Source organism: Alosa alosa, chromosome 19 (assembly GCF_017589495.1).
Source record: "Alosa alosa isolate M-15738 ecotype Scorff River chromosome 19, AALO_Geno_1.1, whole genome shotgun sequence".
NCBI classification, from domain to species: Eukaryota; Metazoa; Chordata; class Actinopteri; order Clupeiformes; family Clupeidae; genus Alosa; species Alosa alosa.
Window position 1 is genome coordinate 23201499 of NC_063207.1, and position 15657 is coordinate 23217155.

General features: G+C 39.6%; 3 protein-coding genes across 4 annotated transcripts; 2 read left to right on the forward strand and 1 right to left on the reverse strand.

The window, feature by feature from the left end:
- Nucleotides 1-208: 208 nt before the first annotated feature.
- Nucleotides 209-4149, reverse strand: pacc1 (proton activated chloride channel 1). The gene is made up of 8 exons (XM_048228187.1): nucleotides 3561-4149; nucleotides 2796-2889; nucleotides 2467-2676; nucleotides 1491-1645; nucleotides 1262-1404; nucleotides 1020-1161; nucleotides 841-948; nucleotides 209-741 (listed from the first exon to the last, which is right to left on the reverse strand). Exons 1-8 carry the CDS (start codon nucleotides 3594-3596, stop codon nucleotides 577-579), a joined length of 1053 nt encoding a protein of 350 aa, XP_048084144.1. The 5' UTR covers nucleotides 3597-4149; the 3' UTR covers nucleotides 209-576.
- Nucleotides 4150-4171: 22 nt separating this feature from the next.
- Nucleotides 4172-10370, forward strand: nenf (neudesin neurotrophic factor). Of its 2 annotated transcripts, none has more exons than XM_048228189.1 (4): nucleotides 4172-4417; nucleotides 4503-4568; nucleotides 9261-9365; nucleotides 9497-10370. In XM_048228189.1, the coding sequence occupies exons 1-4, from the start codon at nucleotides 4274-4276 to the stop codon at nucleotides 9671-9673; spliced, it is 492 nt and encodes a 163-aa protein (XP_048084146.1). In that variant the 5' UTR covers nucleotides 4172-4273; the 3' UTR covers nucleotides 9674-10370. The 2 variants fall into 2 exon arrangements, with proteins under 2 accessions (XP_048084146.1, XP_048084145.1); XM_048228188.1 differs by having other exon boundaries at nucleotides 4206-4417; nucleotides 4503-4563.
- Nucleotides 10371-11066: 696 nt separating this feature from the next.
- On the forward strand, nucleotides 11067-15560 carry tagapa (T cell activation RhoGTPase activating protein a). Its single transcript, XM_048228186.1, has 10 exons — nucleotides 11067-11671; nucleotides 12018-12096; nucleotides 12232-12285; nucleotides 12589-12661; nucleotides 12817-12944; nucleotides 13109-13270; nucleotides 13366-13475; nucleotides 13581-13749; nucleotides 14015-14123; nucleotides 14259-15560. The coding sequence occupies exons 2-10, from the start codon at nucleotides 12073-12075 to the stop codon at nucleotides 15362-15364; spliced, it is 1935 nt and encodes a 644-aa protein (XP_048084143.1). The 5' UTR covers nucleotides 11067-11671; nucleotides 12018-12072; the 3' UTR covers nucleotides 15365-15560.
- The last annotated feature ends 97 nt before the right edge of the window (nucleotides 15561-15657 follow it).

The following is a 15657-nucleotide window of genomic DNA, read 5'->3' on the forward strand; positions in this document are numbered from 1 at the left end:
TGTCAGATTTGGCTTTGTAGCAAATTTTGAATTGTGAATATTGGCAGTATGTGTTAAATTTACCCCATAGTAATTGAGTAAAAATTGTATAATTGGAGTTTTGCTATACAATACACAATTTACAATACAGACACATTCTGCATCTCACATTTCCGATGTAAACAAGTATGTTCACCTAACTGAAAAATGGTACTCAATGCAAATTTAGTAACAGGCAAAGATTAGGAATTATTTATTTTTTGCAAAAAAAGACAGTAGTCCCTTTTAATGAATACTTCTATGCAAGAACAATGATATTTCTTTTTACTTTTTGTGTCAGCAGGACTAAAGTATTAACTATCATGTCTTTGGCAGTGAGGTAATTTAGTGAAATAAATATGAAATTTTCCAAAAATGCATAACATCATCTGTGGAAATGCCAAACTGGGTTTGAAATGCAACATCCAAGGCTCAAGGTTCAAGGCTCATTCATTAATATTCACACTAAATAGGCATAATCAAGACTGATCGATTGATCGATGACTTGAGTCCTAAGTGTGTACACAATGTGGTAATACAATCAGATACAAATAGATATCAGCTAATTTGGTTGAGCTCCCTATTCCTCTTGCTCTTTTGGTGTCTTCTGTGAATTTTCCTAATCCAACGGATTGTGAGTTTTGCAAAGTTAGCAGCTTTAAAAAGAGCCATGAAGACTCCACAAAGAATGGCAAACGAATTCCAAGGGTTTGCTGTGACTATCTGCAGAAAAAGGTGTTGTTTTAATAAATTAAAATAAAAACAAAAAAGTGGTTAAAAAGTTGTCTAAAATCAAAGCATATCAGTTACAAATTTACTTACATCTTTCACTTCTTGTATAAATGGATCCCGCCACTGGAACACGACAAAGAAAAGTTCATTTGTTTGTTCTGAAACTGGTCGTCTGTCATTGTACTTCACAACGCTGGACTGAAAAAAAAAAACAGTTAAGAATATAGCACTATTTTGGGGAACTCTAGGGAATATTGACAGGACATTACCTCTTGGCGAAATTCCACAGATTCATTTCTCCTGCCTGATGTCTTGACTAAAGACATTTTAACCCAGGTCCTAAATCCTCCAGAGAAGGTCCACATGGAGTAGTTTCTTTCACATTCTCTCATAAACTCTTCCTTGTCAATGCTGGAACAAACACACACTAAAATCTAAATATATGTATTGTACTAATATCCCAACAGCATTACATATTTGAATTACAACAAAAATAATGTATTAAATGTACCTTCTGGACATATCACTGTATTTGGCAAACAGCATGTAACTGATGGCACTAAAATCCTCCTCAGTTCCATTCTGACTGAACTGCAGAAATATCAGTTCCCGGTTCAGGACATCAGTTGGACCTTGGACCACCAAGGCTTGTTTCTGTAGTAAACACATCACAAGCACAACTCACAGTCAGTCTGTCCTCTACACTGGAGAATTTTGAAAAGCATGACAACAGTTCTCACCTTTGTGTCATTGGAGTAAGGATCTGTGTAGTTGACCTCTTCCATTGCACAGTCGCCCTCTTCAAATTCCCCAACAGTTAGCCGTGGGGGAATGTGGTCATGGTAGCGATGCTCGCAGCTCACTAATTTGGCTGTTCCAGGATAGAGAGCAATACCTAATGACAGCACATTGTTAGTGTACAAAGCAAAGCCATATAGTCGAGTCAAGCCAAGTTTATTTATATAGCGCATTTCATACACAGAGGTCATTCAATGCGCTTTACATAAACAAAAGCAAACATTAATAACAAATAAAAACATAAAAGGGCAATAGTGAAAGAATAGTTTAAAAGGTAAAGATCATAATAATACATATAAAAACCATAAAACGCACACAGTAAAATAATTTAAAAATAAAGAATAATTAAAAAGACAAAATAAAAGACATAATTTTCAAGGCGGATTCAGAATTTGTAACTCAGTGCAGTTAGCAAATAGCATCTGAGAACAGTTGGGGCCTTTTTAATGTGTTCCGAAAGTTGGTTCCAGAGCTGAGCCGCATAGCAGCTAAAAGCTGCTTCACCATGTTTAGTTCTAACAGCAGGTACTAACAAGTTTTTCTCCTGAGACCTGAGAGGTCTGGAGGGTGTGTACTGCTGAAACATGTCTGAAAGGTAATTATCCTGCTCCATTTAGTGATTTATAAACAAGCAGTAGTGCTTTAAAGTCTATTCTGTGACTTACTGGAAGCCAGTGCAGGGACTTAAGAATTGGAGTAATGTGGACTAAGTTTTTTTTTTTTAGTTTTTGTGAGAACCCTAGGTGTTGCATATGTAATGATAAAAAATATCAGCAGCCACATATTCATGGCCACATGGGTAAAAAAAGCATATAAACATATGTAAAACGTCATAAGCATAATAAAATATCTTACCTGTTAATGCTTTTCTGATTTAATAATGAAATGTAAAAGTTATGAATGGAAAACTTGACTCACCTGGGGGTTCAAATGCATCTACTTCTTTGTATCTGACTGACATAACAGGGTGGTTGAGTTTCTCCAGGAAATCAGAAATAGTTTGATAGGCTAAAAACCCTGCCCCCGCTGTCAAAGAGAGGTATATAAGGATGAGAATAACTGAAAAGAAACTTTTCAGACAAGTCTTGTTAAATCCCAACAAGGGGTTGATCTCTGTGGGATCATCACCTGCAAAAAAGGGGGGAAAAATCTACTTCAATTGATTGATGTGAATGCACACATAGAAAATTCCATCATAAAAACATCAAGCAAAACTGGCATTTTAATAGTAGATAAAGCCTACTAACCAGGCAGAGCAGATCCGTTGGCCTTAGATGCCTCATTGTCTTCTGCATAACTCTGATAAGCTTCTGAGGGCTCTTCACCATTATCATCACTGAACTTTGAAAAAGAACATGTTTTCCTAATGTCATGATACAAAATAGCACCCTTACAAAAAATAACTGCACTACTTCAAGTGTCAAAACTGCAGTTTTGGAGGAATTATTTGCAGATCTGATGCAGGAAATCCAATATTTTGGACATTTGGAAAAAATGCATTGCACTTCATAGTACTGTACTTTACTGCAGAAATGAAAATATTATTGTACTTCACTGTACTTTGAAAAAGTGAGGTTATTATTTGTAAGGGCAGATATAGCTCAGTGGGCAGCATTAATCATTTCAAAATGTAATGTCATTATTTTATAATAATGTTCAACACTACATGCTTAACTGAAATACACTATGTATTATTATATGTGTAGAGAAGCTAAGATGTTTGCCACGAAAGTTGAAAAGGTAACTGTGTGTCAACAAAAATCAACAATGCCCTAAAAGTAGCCTATACTGTAGGCTAGGAACCTGCTACAAGGTAGGCTGGGTTGTGTCAGCTGCTGCATCACCTGACTGATCTTCGTGTTCCTTCCTTTGCCTAAAATTAATTGAATTTAAGCCATGTTTCACTGCCTTCCTACTTAGACAAGTCATTTTTGACGAAATCATAATATTAATTGTTTGAACTGGTGTAGATGTAATTAGAACAAAGACGAACATTCGTAAACTTAGCCTACCTCTTGGTAAGACCGAGATGCCTCTCTTCTGAGCATTGTACTAGACTTAATCCTTCTGGAGTCTCCGTGTTAGGCTGACAACTATAAAACACTACATGATAAAGTACTCATTTTGTATTGACAATGGTACTGTACTGTGGTGCCAGTTTCCAAAAGTTATAACTTTCATGCAAATCAGGTAAGTACAAGCCGATCCAGCCAGTTCATGAGGATCCTGGTTCCTGTGGAATGAAATGTGACATCACATGAGGAACTGGATGCAACATGGGGGTTGGCTGTCTGGCTGGTCTGTTTCTTTTACTGTCTATGGTGTCTGGTCATAAATCTGTGTTGGTTGCCATTCCCGTGGTTGTGTTCTATTGGTGGCCTAAATCTTTTATCAGGCTCATCATTCTGTTTAGGGTGAATATCCCGTAGCAGATGAGTGGGGGGACTCAAATGCAAGTCAACCACAGACATTATTGTTCCCAAAGTAGCCTACGTATAATTGAGTCAAAGAATGACAAATGTTATCTCTAAAGCAATTAGACTCATATTGGCACAAGTCCCTCAAGTGTTCCAGATCCCATGAATCGCTGAGCAGTAGACTTTCGGTTGTGGTCGTTCTATCACCCCAAATCAGCCAGTGGCGCTAGTGAGAGTTTGGAGATTAGGACTCAGGAAATCCGTCGAGTTTACAGTGAAGTTTGGATGATTCTTTTCGTTGAGCAGAAATGCAGGGCACAACCACATTTATCTTGATTTCAACAGTATCACTTGTTTGTTTAGCGAGTGACACGACATTGAAAAAAGAAACACTCTCGAGGCCCGTGCGGCTGATCACCGAAGAAGAGTTGGAGAATTACAATGGAAGTCAGGTAGGACATCAGGAAACGTTGGCTACATTTCAAATACGAATTAGCCTACTGTCATTCATTCATTGCCGTTGCATTTTCTTCACAGGATGGACAGCCAATTTATATGGCGATAAACGGAGTAGTGTTTGATGTTACTACAGGAAAAGGTAAAGTCTGTTATTTGTGAATGATGTTTGAACGTTCATTGAACCTTTTTCAAGTGCAGTAAAATTAGAATGATTTTGGATGTTCGGCAGACATTCGACTGAGTTGATTTAGCTACTGTTACAACGTTGCTTGTTAATCGTGTGTCGCAAACATCTAGGATTCTAGGCTTATAAATCACACAATTAAATCCCGTTTACAGAGGTCTCCAGCCCACATTTGGTGAAAAGAAGACCTCATTTGGTATTTTGAAGCCACAATATTTCACTTGTAATAACATGCTAACGCAAAATAGTAGACGCACGTTATATACACAACCTATTGCTCTGGATTACCTTTCACAGCAGTTGGTTTTTCAAAATAATAGTCCTCCTTCTGTATTCAACAATGCACACAATATTCCCATGGCAATATTTCAGGCTGCGGTGCACTTGTGGCCAAATAATGCACACCATTCGAACCATCTTCTCAGCACTTCATATTACCCATATTAGCCCATATTTTTTTGGAAATAAGACTTAATTTTGTGTTTGGGGGCCACTTGTAACATTTCACTTGTGATAACTTGCTAACACAAAACAGTAGAAGCACACCGCAAACATTATAAAGAATCTATTGGTATGGACTACCTTTCACAGCAGTTATTTTTTTCAAAATAAAAGTCCTACATCGCTATACAACCATTGACAATATTTCAGGCTGTGGCGCACTTGTTGCTCAATAAATCACACCATTCTAACCCTCTTTTGGAGCTCTTTGTATAACAGCCCATATTTGTAATACTTGTAATAACACGCTAACACAAAAATGTAGAAACACACCGCATATGCTATTAAGAACCTATGGTTATGGAATATTTTTCACAGCAGTTGGTTTTTCATAGTAAAAGTCCTACTTCTATATTCAACAACAGTTTTCACATGGCAATATTTCAGCGTGTCAAACGTGTCAGGAAATAGGTCACATCATTTTATCGCTCTCATAGAGATCTTCATGTCACATATCTTCTAAAAAATTTAAATTTTACCGCACTCCATTTTCATGGGTTTCCAACATCCTAGGTGTGTATGCCTATAAATTAAAACGGGAAAGACTCAGGCATCAGAGTGCATAGCCCATAGACAGACAGGAGGACGGGATTTCCCCCTGGACAAGATCGTCCAATAGATGTGTTCGTCTTCAGGTAGCTGTAAATAAAATCAGCCGCTGTAACCTAAACCTGAAGATAGACAAACGCACCCATGGATTTTTCCGCAGCAGCCAATTAAATAATTTCCCACTCCATACTTACGAAGCACAGTCAAAGAGTATGTAAAGCATGTAGCAGACAGGAGAATAGACATTCAACCTAATGAGAGAAACTTCCATGTCATGATGATTTATCAGCAGCTTTCAAAACCTTCTGAAAAAGGTTAAGAGGCCTAATGGTGACATTGCTTCATCAACAATAAGAATAACAAGAAATAGGATTTGGGTTGACATTATCAAAGTTGACCAGGGAAGCAGATTCGTTCACAGAATAGTGTTTTCATTGCTGACCAATTGAGTAGCCTAACAATAATTGATCATAATTTTAAAAAAAGTGTTGGCCTATAAAGCCAAATAGCTTCAACAACATCACTTCAATCAAATATCTTTATGAACAACAGTTGGCAGAAATACTTGACCTGTTTCTCCATATTAAAATAGTCTACTTCAACTCACTGATATTGAACAGTGCTGGGTCAGATTGCTTTGAAATGTCTAATCATTAGGCTACTACAGACTACACTACCATTTTTGTAATCGGTAATATAATCCATTGGATTACAAAAATAATGTAAGGAATCTGAATGCTTTTGGATTACTTCCAAATAAAATATTCAAAAATACATTAAAGGGACACCAGGCAAGCCTGATACTTTTTCTCTACGAAACTCCCCCTCGCTCGGTCTGAAGCTCTTTTCCTTTTCTTTGCGTCAAGGGTTTTCGCTGCTTCTTTGCCGGCTCTGCCATTATACACACGTTTGCAACAATCTCTAGCGTTTCGTTAGCCTGCCTCTGTGCTGTAAACTGATCCTGCTTCGGTCGGCGGGTAGGATACACCGAACTTGCAAGTGGGATATTCTTCCTACAGGCAGTAGGGGCGGGGGAGAGAGCCTTCATTCGCCCCGTAATGAGTCATTTAACCATATACCGACTTACGAAGATGATTAATTAACACGAAAACGTTGCCTGGTGTCCCTTTAAATAAAAAAAAGACTGCCAAAAGCTGGTCCACCAACATTCCTTTTCTTTTTCATTTTAAAGCAACACAATGTGGGGGGGGGGTCTTAAAATAATGGAGTCAAGATCATTTTGATGCTACACTGACTTAAAATACGTACGGAGAATAGCATGTCTGACATTGCCAATGCATGCCCACTCCAGAATGCCTTTTATTACATTATGTTATTCTCTCGGGTAGGAGCATGACCCTTTTTGTCTGTTACAGACAAATTGATAGAGATTAAAGCATGTAGAAAAGGCCCTTGACTTACAGTACATGTTGGGGGTGCAAGATGGTCTACTTGATGGGTACTTGTGTCTTCTACATTCCGTGTCCATTCATTCCAAATTGGGTCTATCTTAATTTTTTCACTACACTGTATATTGATTGCATGATTTAAAGCCATGATATGTATTAAAATACATAATCAAAATGTAATCTATAGTCTGATTATAGTTACTTGGTTTTTGTAATCTTATTATGTAATCCAGATTACTTGTATTCAGTTACTACCTAACCCTGAGCATGACCATGTGCTGTCATTGTTGGATTTCAGTCCAGGCATGGACTTGGCCTTCAAAACATGTCTCCTGCCTTAATCAGTCTTTAGAACGATGACTTCACTTCACAGATGGATATCCTGACATTCTGTAGTGTAGAATTCATAGTTCTATTAATGATTGCATGCTGCCCTTGTCCTGAGACAGCAAAACTCCATATAAAGTCATAAAGCTCTCTATATAAAGCCATTCGTGTCACGTTATTAGTCCAGTATCAGGGGGAACTAGACAGAAGGAAGTGTGAATGGAAGGACAGAAAGGGAGAAGTTACTGCTGTGTTGCTTTGTGTTTAAAGTTTTTGACCAGCTGGATAGTGGTGTAGTGGGGATTTTTAAAATGTGGTTGGGGGTGCTATTGGAATGACGTCATTGCAAAAAACTGCCTTACGCACCTCCACATACATCGGTGCGTAAGGCCAAGGCCAAATTGTTACCAGCTTTCGTGAACATGACACCGTATTCACAAATCCATTCAATGACTTGGATTAGCTTCAAAATGTAATGTCTGCAGCCAGACTGCACTTTTCCACCAAAGTCTATGAATACCAGTTCTGTAGCTTTTCATTTTACTATTGTTTTATTTTAATTTTGTTTTACAGCACTTTGGTCAACTGTTGTTGTTTTTTAAATGTGCTATATAAATAAATTGACATTGACAATGACATTTTGTTGTAACACACAATAAACCGACAAACCATAATGTAGAATGTATCTAGCTAATTTCAGGTAATGTGGAATGACGAGCTGCATAGTTTAACGCCTTTACGCATGGTGGAAAACTGATGGTAATTTTGATACCATAGATTTAATAGAGACCCAGTCAGACCAATAGTATGAAAAATCAGGAACAGAGTTTATTTACAATGATGCACATCAAGGGAGAGACAGCATGACTTCACCTAAAGATCCATCAGCTGCTCTAACTAGACAAGGAAATAGTTAGGGTTTAAGTATCCTTCCAGGCTGACGGGAGATGGCGTTGGTCATCCCATCTCACACGGACTACACTGAATCAGACCCTGATTAGTGGCAGCCTGGCAATCCGGAGCAGATAGCTACTGACGCAGCCATGCAGAACAGTGAAACACTGCAAAGTCATAATATTCCCGCTTATCTCTAAATACAGTCACACACAGATATACACAGGGACAGTACAGATATCATACAGTCATTACATAGAATCATACTTTTAGTATCAAAGTGACCCACTAATGAGAAATGCAGAACATTAAACCACATATTGGAATATTGGTAACGAATTTTATGACAAAGAGGCCTAATTGGAGACATTTGCGTGATGGATGCACTTGTTGTTATCACTGGTAACAACGTTTACTATATTAATAAACGCACATTAAAATGGTCAAAACAATGCTCCAAGAAGTGGGGGGACAGCCCACTACACCCCTGCAGCTGGATGAGCCAAAGGATGGATGGGTCAAAACTCTCTGCTACTGTATGTGCTCTCTTCTATCAGAGCCTGTCAAAGTAGCCTGAAACAAGGTGGTGGTAATGTGTTGGTTTAGAACTGCTTTGCTGCCTAAGGACTAAAGATTCTATGCTCTCCTCTAAATTCTTTGATCAGGACTAAGACGGCCTTTAGTTCTGTCACTACTGACAACTAAAGGAGCTGCATTGTGCCAGAAGTTTTGCAGCCAAATGTTGAGATATCCGTCAATAAAGTGAAGCACAAGTGAGATTGGAAAGACAATGAGGAAAGACAGTCTACCAAAGAATAGTTCAGACAAGAAATCTATTAAGTCTTGGGTGATATTTCTGCAAGCTTTCAGAGTTTCCTTTAAAGTCTAGCACCCCTGTAGTATTGGCCTATTAATCACATGGAAAGACAAAGAGAACCACACCTGAAACCATGCAACTTCTCCCTTGTGTAGATTTTTTATGCCAAGGGTGCACCATACAATGCCTTGGTGGGAAAAGACTCTACGAGGGCTGTTGCCAAGATGTCCCTTGATCCAGAGGACTTGACTCATGACACTGTAAGGTGCCACACATTGGGGCCTGTATATCTTTGCCCAGACATTTTTCCTTGTATGGAATGTTTCATTTTACGGTGCAGTTGTTTTTCAAACACTCTTGCCCTCTTTGTTTGCCTTTCCCTCTCTGACAGACCGGTCTGACAGAGGAACAGCTAGAGTCTCTGGATGGTGTATTTACTGGGACCTACAAAGCGAAGTATCCCATTGTGGGCTACACCGCACGACGCATGTTCAATGAAGATGGCAGCCCCAACAAGGACTTCAAACCAGAAGACCAGCCTAATTTCACCTTAAAACTTGAGTTATGATTATATGGCCCTGTGTGATTTCACAGAGATCCCATCAACATGAACGCATTGTGTTAAATTGGGCTTTGGATTTGTGTCCAATCAGGACATCGGTTGAGTCATACATAATTGTAGATGCCCAGTAGGGGCAGTAGCAGTACGGAAGGGAGATAGCATGTGCTTTGTGAGTGAGTCCATCTTCCCCTTACCAAGAAAAACATTTGATGCAAGGAAATGTTAAAGCAATCATTAACTTTAGAATAGATTTACTCTGATTTTTTTTTTGCTGTATGCTTCGTACCTTGATGAAGAATTCACACTAATGGAGATTTTGTGTTCAATTGTCTCTGATAGCACACAGGTCTCTAACAAATACCTCAGACATTGAGTCCAGAATATCAATAGAACACCAGATGACCTCAGATAAAAAAAATAAATTTCCAGTAACTAGTTATGTGCTGCCCTCTACGCCTTTGCATTTTCTCACTTGTCTATGGAGGAGGTGGGTGAAAGGCTTGTGGTGGTCTCTCCCCCTACACACAGTGGTTCGATGATGCTTGTCTGGCCTTTGTGTGGGAATTTTCCCCTGGTGGGCTCCGTCAAATCAGCCCCTCAGCGTGGGGTGTGTCAGAAACTTGTTTTGATACGTCTGTTTGTAATTAGTTTATTTATTTTTCTACAAATAGGTGGGTGATTAAATTAAAATGTGATAATTTGATGCATCAGTCCCATGTCATTTCTTTGGTTTGGGGTATTGACAGTGTCATTTAGTGACTGTTTGCTCCCATCAGAATTGTGTATGTTTTGTATTGCTCAGGTATCGCTGCAGCAGATCTTATTGCATCTTCATTCTGTATTTTAAACACTTTTTTAAAATTAAGACCTTAATATAAATATTACAACAATAATGATTTGAATGAATTGAATGATACATTTAAATAACCGCTGAGTTGACCCAAAAAGATAGAGTTGTGTTGTGTAGATGGTAGGAAATTCCTTCGCTTACTTTCTGTCTTTATTGTGTCACATCAAAGAGAGGTATAAAGCGAAGACAGTGAACAGTAGGAGGATAAACGTCTCCCCACTCACTTGGCTGCTCAGTTAGCTGAGTTACTGCATTTATTGTAAGCAGAATGGACATCAACGTGGGTTGATGATTGATGGATGTTAAAGACAGCACTGTTAGTCAATAATCGTAATATTCTTTTCTCAGAAGGCAACTCTCAGGATGAGTCTTTATTCTGAGGATGATTGAACTGTCAGTGATTACCATAAACTTCAGTAACAGTAAATCTCTACCACAATAATGTTTGAAATGACAATTAGAGATGATGATCACTAAAATACTCATATTTATATTATGTATACAATAACTGTGTTTGCATACATAGTTATGGCCCATTTCATATACAGTTATAAAAAGAAAAATGTTTTATATGACTTACAATGCATGTGGAAGAGCATTATTCCTTAAATGAAATATGCATGCTCTTTACCACAGACCTGTGTCATGTACTGTATATGTAAGTGTGACTCCAGTACAGGCCTTTTAAATATGGGAATACATAGTGAAAACTGCATCTAGATATTGATCTGCATTACACCAACAATGTAACACAGTTCCTTTCAATGTGAAAAAAGAAGACTTTTAAAATCTCCTGTCTTCTCACGTTTACCATTTATGACAGAAACTATCTTCCTCAAACCTATGTCACATTAGGTCAACCAGACCAGAGCTTGTTGTGTTACACGCATCACTTTCCACCCACTCCGACGTCGTCACCCCATATATGGTAGGAGGGGGTGTTCTCGGTGGGTGTCCGTGATGCTGCTTCCTGTCTCCATTGCATATCAGAAATTCCCCTTTGCCAGCCCACAGCAGTTTTGAGAGTTGCTGTAGGCTGTTTCAGTTTAGTCAGTCTGCCTCTGCTCTAGTGGATGGATGCTACTAGCGTGTGTTGCGACTTTGCCTAGAATCTCATAGGATAAAGAGTAAAAACAACTAGATGTATCCCACAGGTAAGAATCATGTTACATTGTTACTATGTTACATAGTTGCAGCCTATTCTGTCTGTTGCATTGGATGTAACAACTAGTTTGTTTATGATTGTGTGTTGATAAAGCTAGATTTAGATCTATGATGGTAAAGCTATATCTTAACCTGAGGTTGTTTTGAAATGTTGATTGATCTGATCATATCAAGACTTGATTACTTTTCTTTTAATACTGTACATGTTTTAGAGGTAGAATGTATGCATCATGACGGGTTGCATGTAGTTTCTAAAGAAAGCTTTTTTTTAATATTGTATTGTTAAAGATATTTACTCGACATGTAAAGGTTTAATGCAGATGACATCTCTTACAGTGGTATCCTAAGCATTCCAAAGAACCTGTATTTGTTGCCGTCTGAAGATTTACCCATGAAGGTGTTGAGCAATCACGTGGTAAGTTCACACTTATAATCTATCTTCCCTTCCTATTGTCTTATGATTCCATCAAGTAATTTAATCATCACTTTTCATAGTGTTTTTTTTTGACAAGATATCCATTCTGACAATTGCGATGTTTGTCTCCCACAGTCTAAAAGTCTTTCTGAGGGTGGCATGGACTCATTCATCATGTTGCCTTCAACAGTAAGTATTTTATTTTATTGTTGAGCCCCATCATGCAGACACCCCTCAAGAGTTTCTGGAGAGGCTTTCAATCTTACTTTACGATCAATGACAGATAAACTCAAACATTATTGAGACCAAATTCCAGTTACTGTACTATCAATGTGTTGTGTAGATGCTAATTAGTAGCCTTGTTTTGAAAGATATGGAAACTATTTATACCACCATAGTTATTATGAACTGATGCAGTTAATCAATTTCAGGGTAGGGCCACTGTTGGCATCTTGTCAGGTCACCACATCAAAATGCTCTTGTCTTTCCCAGAGAGATGTGAAGACCGAACACGTGTTCCTTGTACAGTCAAGCAAAACAACTCCTGGAAACGCTTCTCCTACTGGTAAGAACAATGAAAGTCTTTGAAGTCTTTTAGGTGAAGGCCAGTGCTGATTACATTTTAATATATGCAGCATTATGTATAGCTAATCATTGCTAGTTCTCACACTTTGATTTCTATAGACAATATAATGACCTCAGTCTCTTTCCCTTATACAGAAAATATCAATCAAAAGCGATGGCGGAATGTGTTCAGGAGGATTCAGAAGAAACCCAAGTCATCTTTGTTTGGACAGCCTCTTTCCCATGTCTTTCTTGATGAAATTACACTTCCAAAGCCTATAACAGTAAGTTTGTTTTGCTTTTCTCTATCTCCCAGCATTTTACACACAGACACGCATGCGCGCACACACACACACACACACACACACACACACACAATTTATTAGGCATCACTGTACCCTACTGTTCTTTGTAATAAGAGGTCATTGTGTCTGGTGTTTTTTTGCAGGAGATCCTGGTGCTTCTGTGTAAGAATGGACCATGCATAGAGGGAATCTTCAGGAGAGCAGGGAATGCCCGCATCATAAGGGAGACCAAGGAGAAGCTGAACACTGGAGTAGAAGTGGACTTTAGTGACATGTCAGTGTTGCTGCTGGCTGCCCTTTTCAAGGTAAGAGAAAGAAAAGACACATGGCTCTCTTAATCATTAAGAGTCCAAGTAGCAATAGCTCAAAGGCTAATTTGCTCACTTTGTTTCAACTGAAGGACTTTCTAAGAGAAATCCCTGGTGGTTTACTGATGGAGGAGCTATATCAATCCTGGATGACCGCAATGGCAACCGACGGTATTGATGAGAGATGCAGAGCGCTGAAAAAGTAAGTAATTGCCAATAATAAGAGCATAGTAATATTTGAGTCATTGACCATTTACCACAGGCCTGTTATGAGAGAATATTAAGTTTTAATCGTTTGATTTCCCAGGGTTATTGAAGAGCTACCAGAACAGAACATTGTCCTTCTGAAGCACCTAGTCTTCATGCTTGATCACATAAGCCAGAATGCAGAACAAAACAAAATGAACCCCAGGAATTTAGCTGTCTGCATTGCGCCCAACCTTCTCCAAATTCACCAGGTTGAAGCCGTTGAAAAGGTGAGTCATTTATTTTTCTCCCGTGCACTTGGGTTTTAACAGAGTTAGAGAAGAGATGAGGTCTGACTACATGGGGAAATTTTGAACGTGAAACCAAAACAATTACTCTCCTGCACTCATACTGATGTATTTTCAGCACGTAGCTTTAGATCTGAACAGAAATAGTTCAAATTTCTAAGAAGTGGAAACAATAATTCCCCACTCTGTTCCTTATGAAAAACATGATTTTCATATTGTTTAATAAAGCCGTGTTTTGTTTTTTTAGGTCACAGACCTCACAGAGTTTCTCATTGACAATTACCATGAAGTGTTTGGTGAGAGGATTCAGTACCTTCTTGGTGATTCAGATGAGGAAGAACTAAATGACTCCCAAGGTAATGGAAATTATATGAAATAACCAGTGCCTAAAACAAATATTATGATTTAAATACTTGAAACAAAAGCGTCATCTGTGAACTGTCACATGGTCACACCTCTGATTCCTAATTACACTTTTTTGCACCACTTAGATTCCCTGTGTCCACACGACTCTGCTTATGAAACTGATGCTGATGGAGAAAAGGGCAGCTGTGTTCACCTGGTGTCCTCTGCTGACGGAAAATTACAATACAGTCTGATCTCAGGAACCTCCACCCCAGCAAAGGAAACTTTCAACACCTTCACAAAGCCCTTCATCCGGAGAAGCTCAGAGCCAGCCATCACACTCCCCCAGAGTGTGAGAATCCAGCCCACTCTCACCAGAAGTCACACCGACTTTCTGCTGAAGACAGAGGGCGACAGATGCCACTGTCAGAGCATGCTGTTGAGGAAGCAGATCTCAAATGAGTGCATCGTAGAGAAGGGCTGGAGATCACTGGACTGCAGCCTGGCACACGGACAGCACCGCGTCCGCTTTGCATCCGGAGGCTGCCATTGCTCTTCCTCCTGCTCCCTGGAAAGTGCCTTCTCCAGCACGTCCGAGAGCTCCATCTTCGCCAGCTCACCCCCAGTCTCACCATCCTGTCAGAGGAGGAGCCTCCCGTGTGCACTAGCCCCTGTCCCTGTCCCTTCCTCCAGCCAACCCCAGGAGCATCCAGAACGTCGGGAGCCCACCCTCCAGAGGCGTTCCCAGTCACTGCGCTACGCAGCCACCCACAACCGCACCGCCCTGAGGAGGGGAGGCTCCAGCCGCTTGGCAAGAGACAGGAAGACCTCGCTCCAGACTAGCGCCCTCCCAGAGGACACTGAGGTCTTGTGCAGGCCACTGGCTCTCTCCAGCGCTGAAGTGTTCCAACAGGTGGACAGCAGGATCCCCAGCCCGCCACCCTCCTACCAAGAGGCAACCCAGAGCACTTCACCTGCACGCCACTCAATGACAGTACAGGAAGCGTGGTGTCAGAAACACCCTGGCCTCAATACACACCCCACAGACCAATCACACACCCTCCACAAAGACACTCTCGCAAATAATGTTACAAATGGACCTGACAGACCCCTACCTGCTATGCCTGTGGCTGTGTGTCGGACAAGGTCCATATCAGAGTCTGTTTACAAAGCTCCAGCAAAGCGGGTGGTGCGCAGATGTAGCCAGCCTGTGTTTGAGGAACTGATACATGCACGAGAATCATACGTGTGAGATGGTTCACCTTCACACAAAGACTATGACCACCTGTAAATAAAAGGACTGTATTAAAATGCTGCCTGCATTACTGTATACCCAGCATCTAATGAGTGACCAAAATGCTATGCATTAAAATGTATATATCATGATGTAACAATGAAAATACTCATGACATTAAACATCTCAAGATATTAAACTTGATTTACTTACATTTACATATAAAAGTGCTTCATTTGTTCTTTCGTCCTCTAATCAATAGCCCAAATGTTTAGCAAAAGTTTACATATTTACAGTAGCCTCTTAAGTGA

Coding starts and splice junctions, on each gene's coding strand:
- nenf (XM_048228189.1), top strand. CDS start 4,274: ATGCAGGGCACAACCACATTTATCTTGATTTCAACAGTATCACTTGTT. Junction 4,569..9,260: donor TTACTACAGGAAAAGGTAAA/GTCTGTTATTTG, acceptor TCCCTTGTGTAG/ATTTTTTATGCCAAGGGTGC. Junction 9,366..9,496: donor AGGACTTGACTCATGACACT/GTAAGGTGCCAC, acceptor CCTCTCTGACAG/ACCGGTCTGACAGAGGAACA.
- pacc1 (XM_048228187.1), bottom strand. CDS start 3,596: ATGCTCAGAAGAGAGGCATCTCGGTCTTACCAAGAG. Junction 2,890..3,560: donor CATCTCGGTCTTACCAAGAG/GTAGGCTAAGTT, acceptor TCTTTTTCAAAG/TTCAGTGATGATAATGGTGA. Junction 1,646..2,466: donor AGATGCATTTGAACCCCCAG/GTGAGTCAAGTT, acceptor TGCTGTCATTAG/GTATTGCTCTCTATCCTGGA.
- tagapa (XM_048228186.1), top strand. CDS start 12,073: ATGAAGGTGTTGAGCAATCACGTG. Junction 12,945..13,108: donor CACTTCCAAAGCCTATAACA/GTAAGTTTGTTT, acceptor GTTTTTTTGCAG/GAGATCCTGGTGCTTCTGTG. Junction 14,124..14,258: donor AGAACTAAATGACTCCCAAG/GTAATGGAAATT, acceptor TGCACCACTTAG/ATTCCCTGTGTCCACACGAC.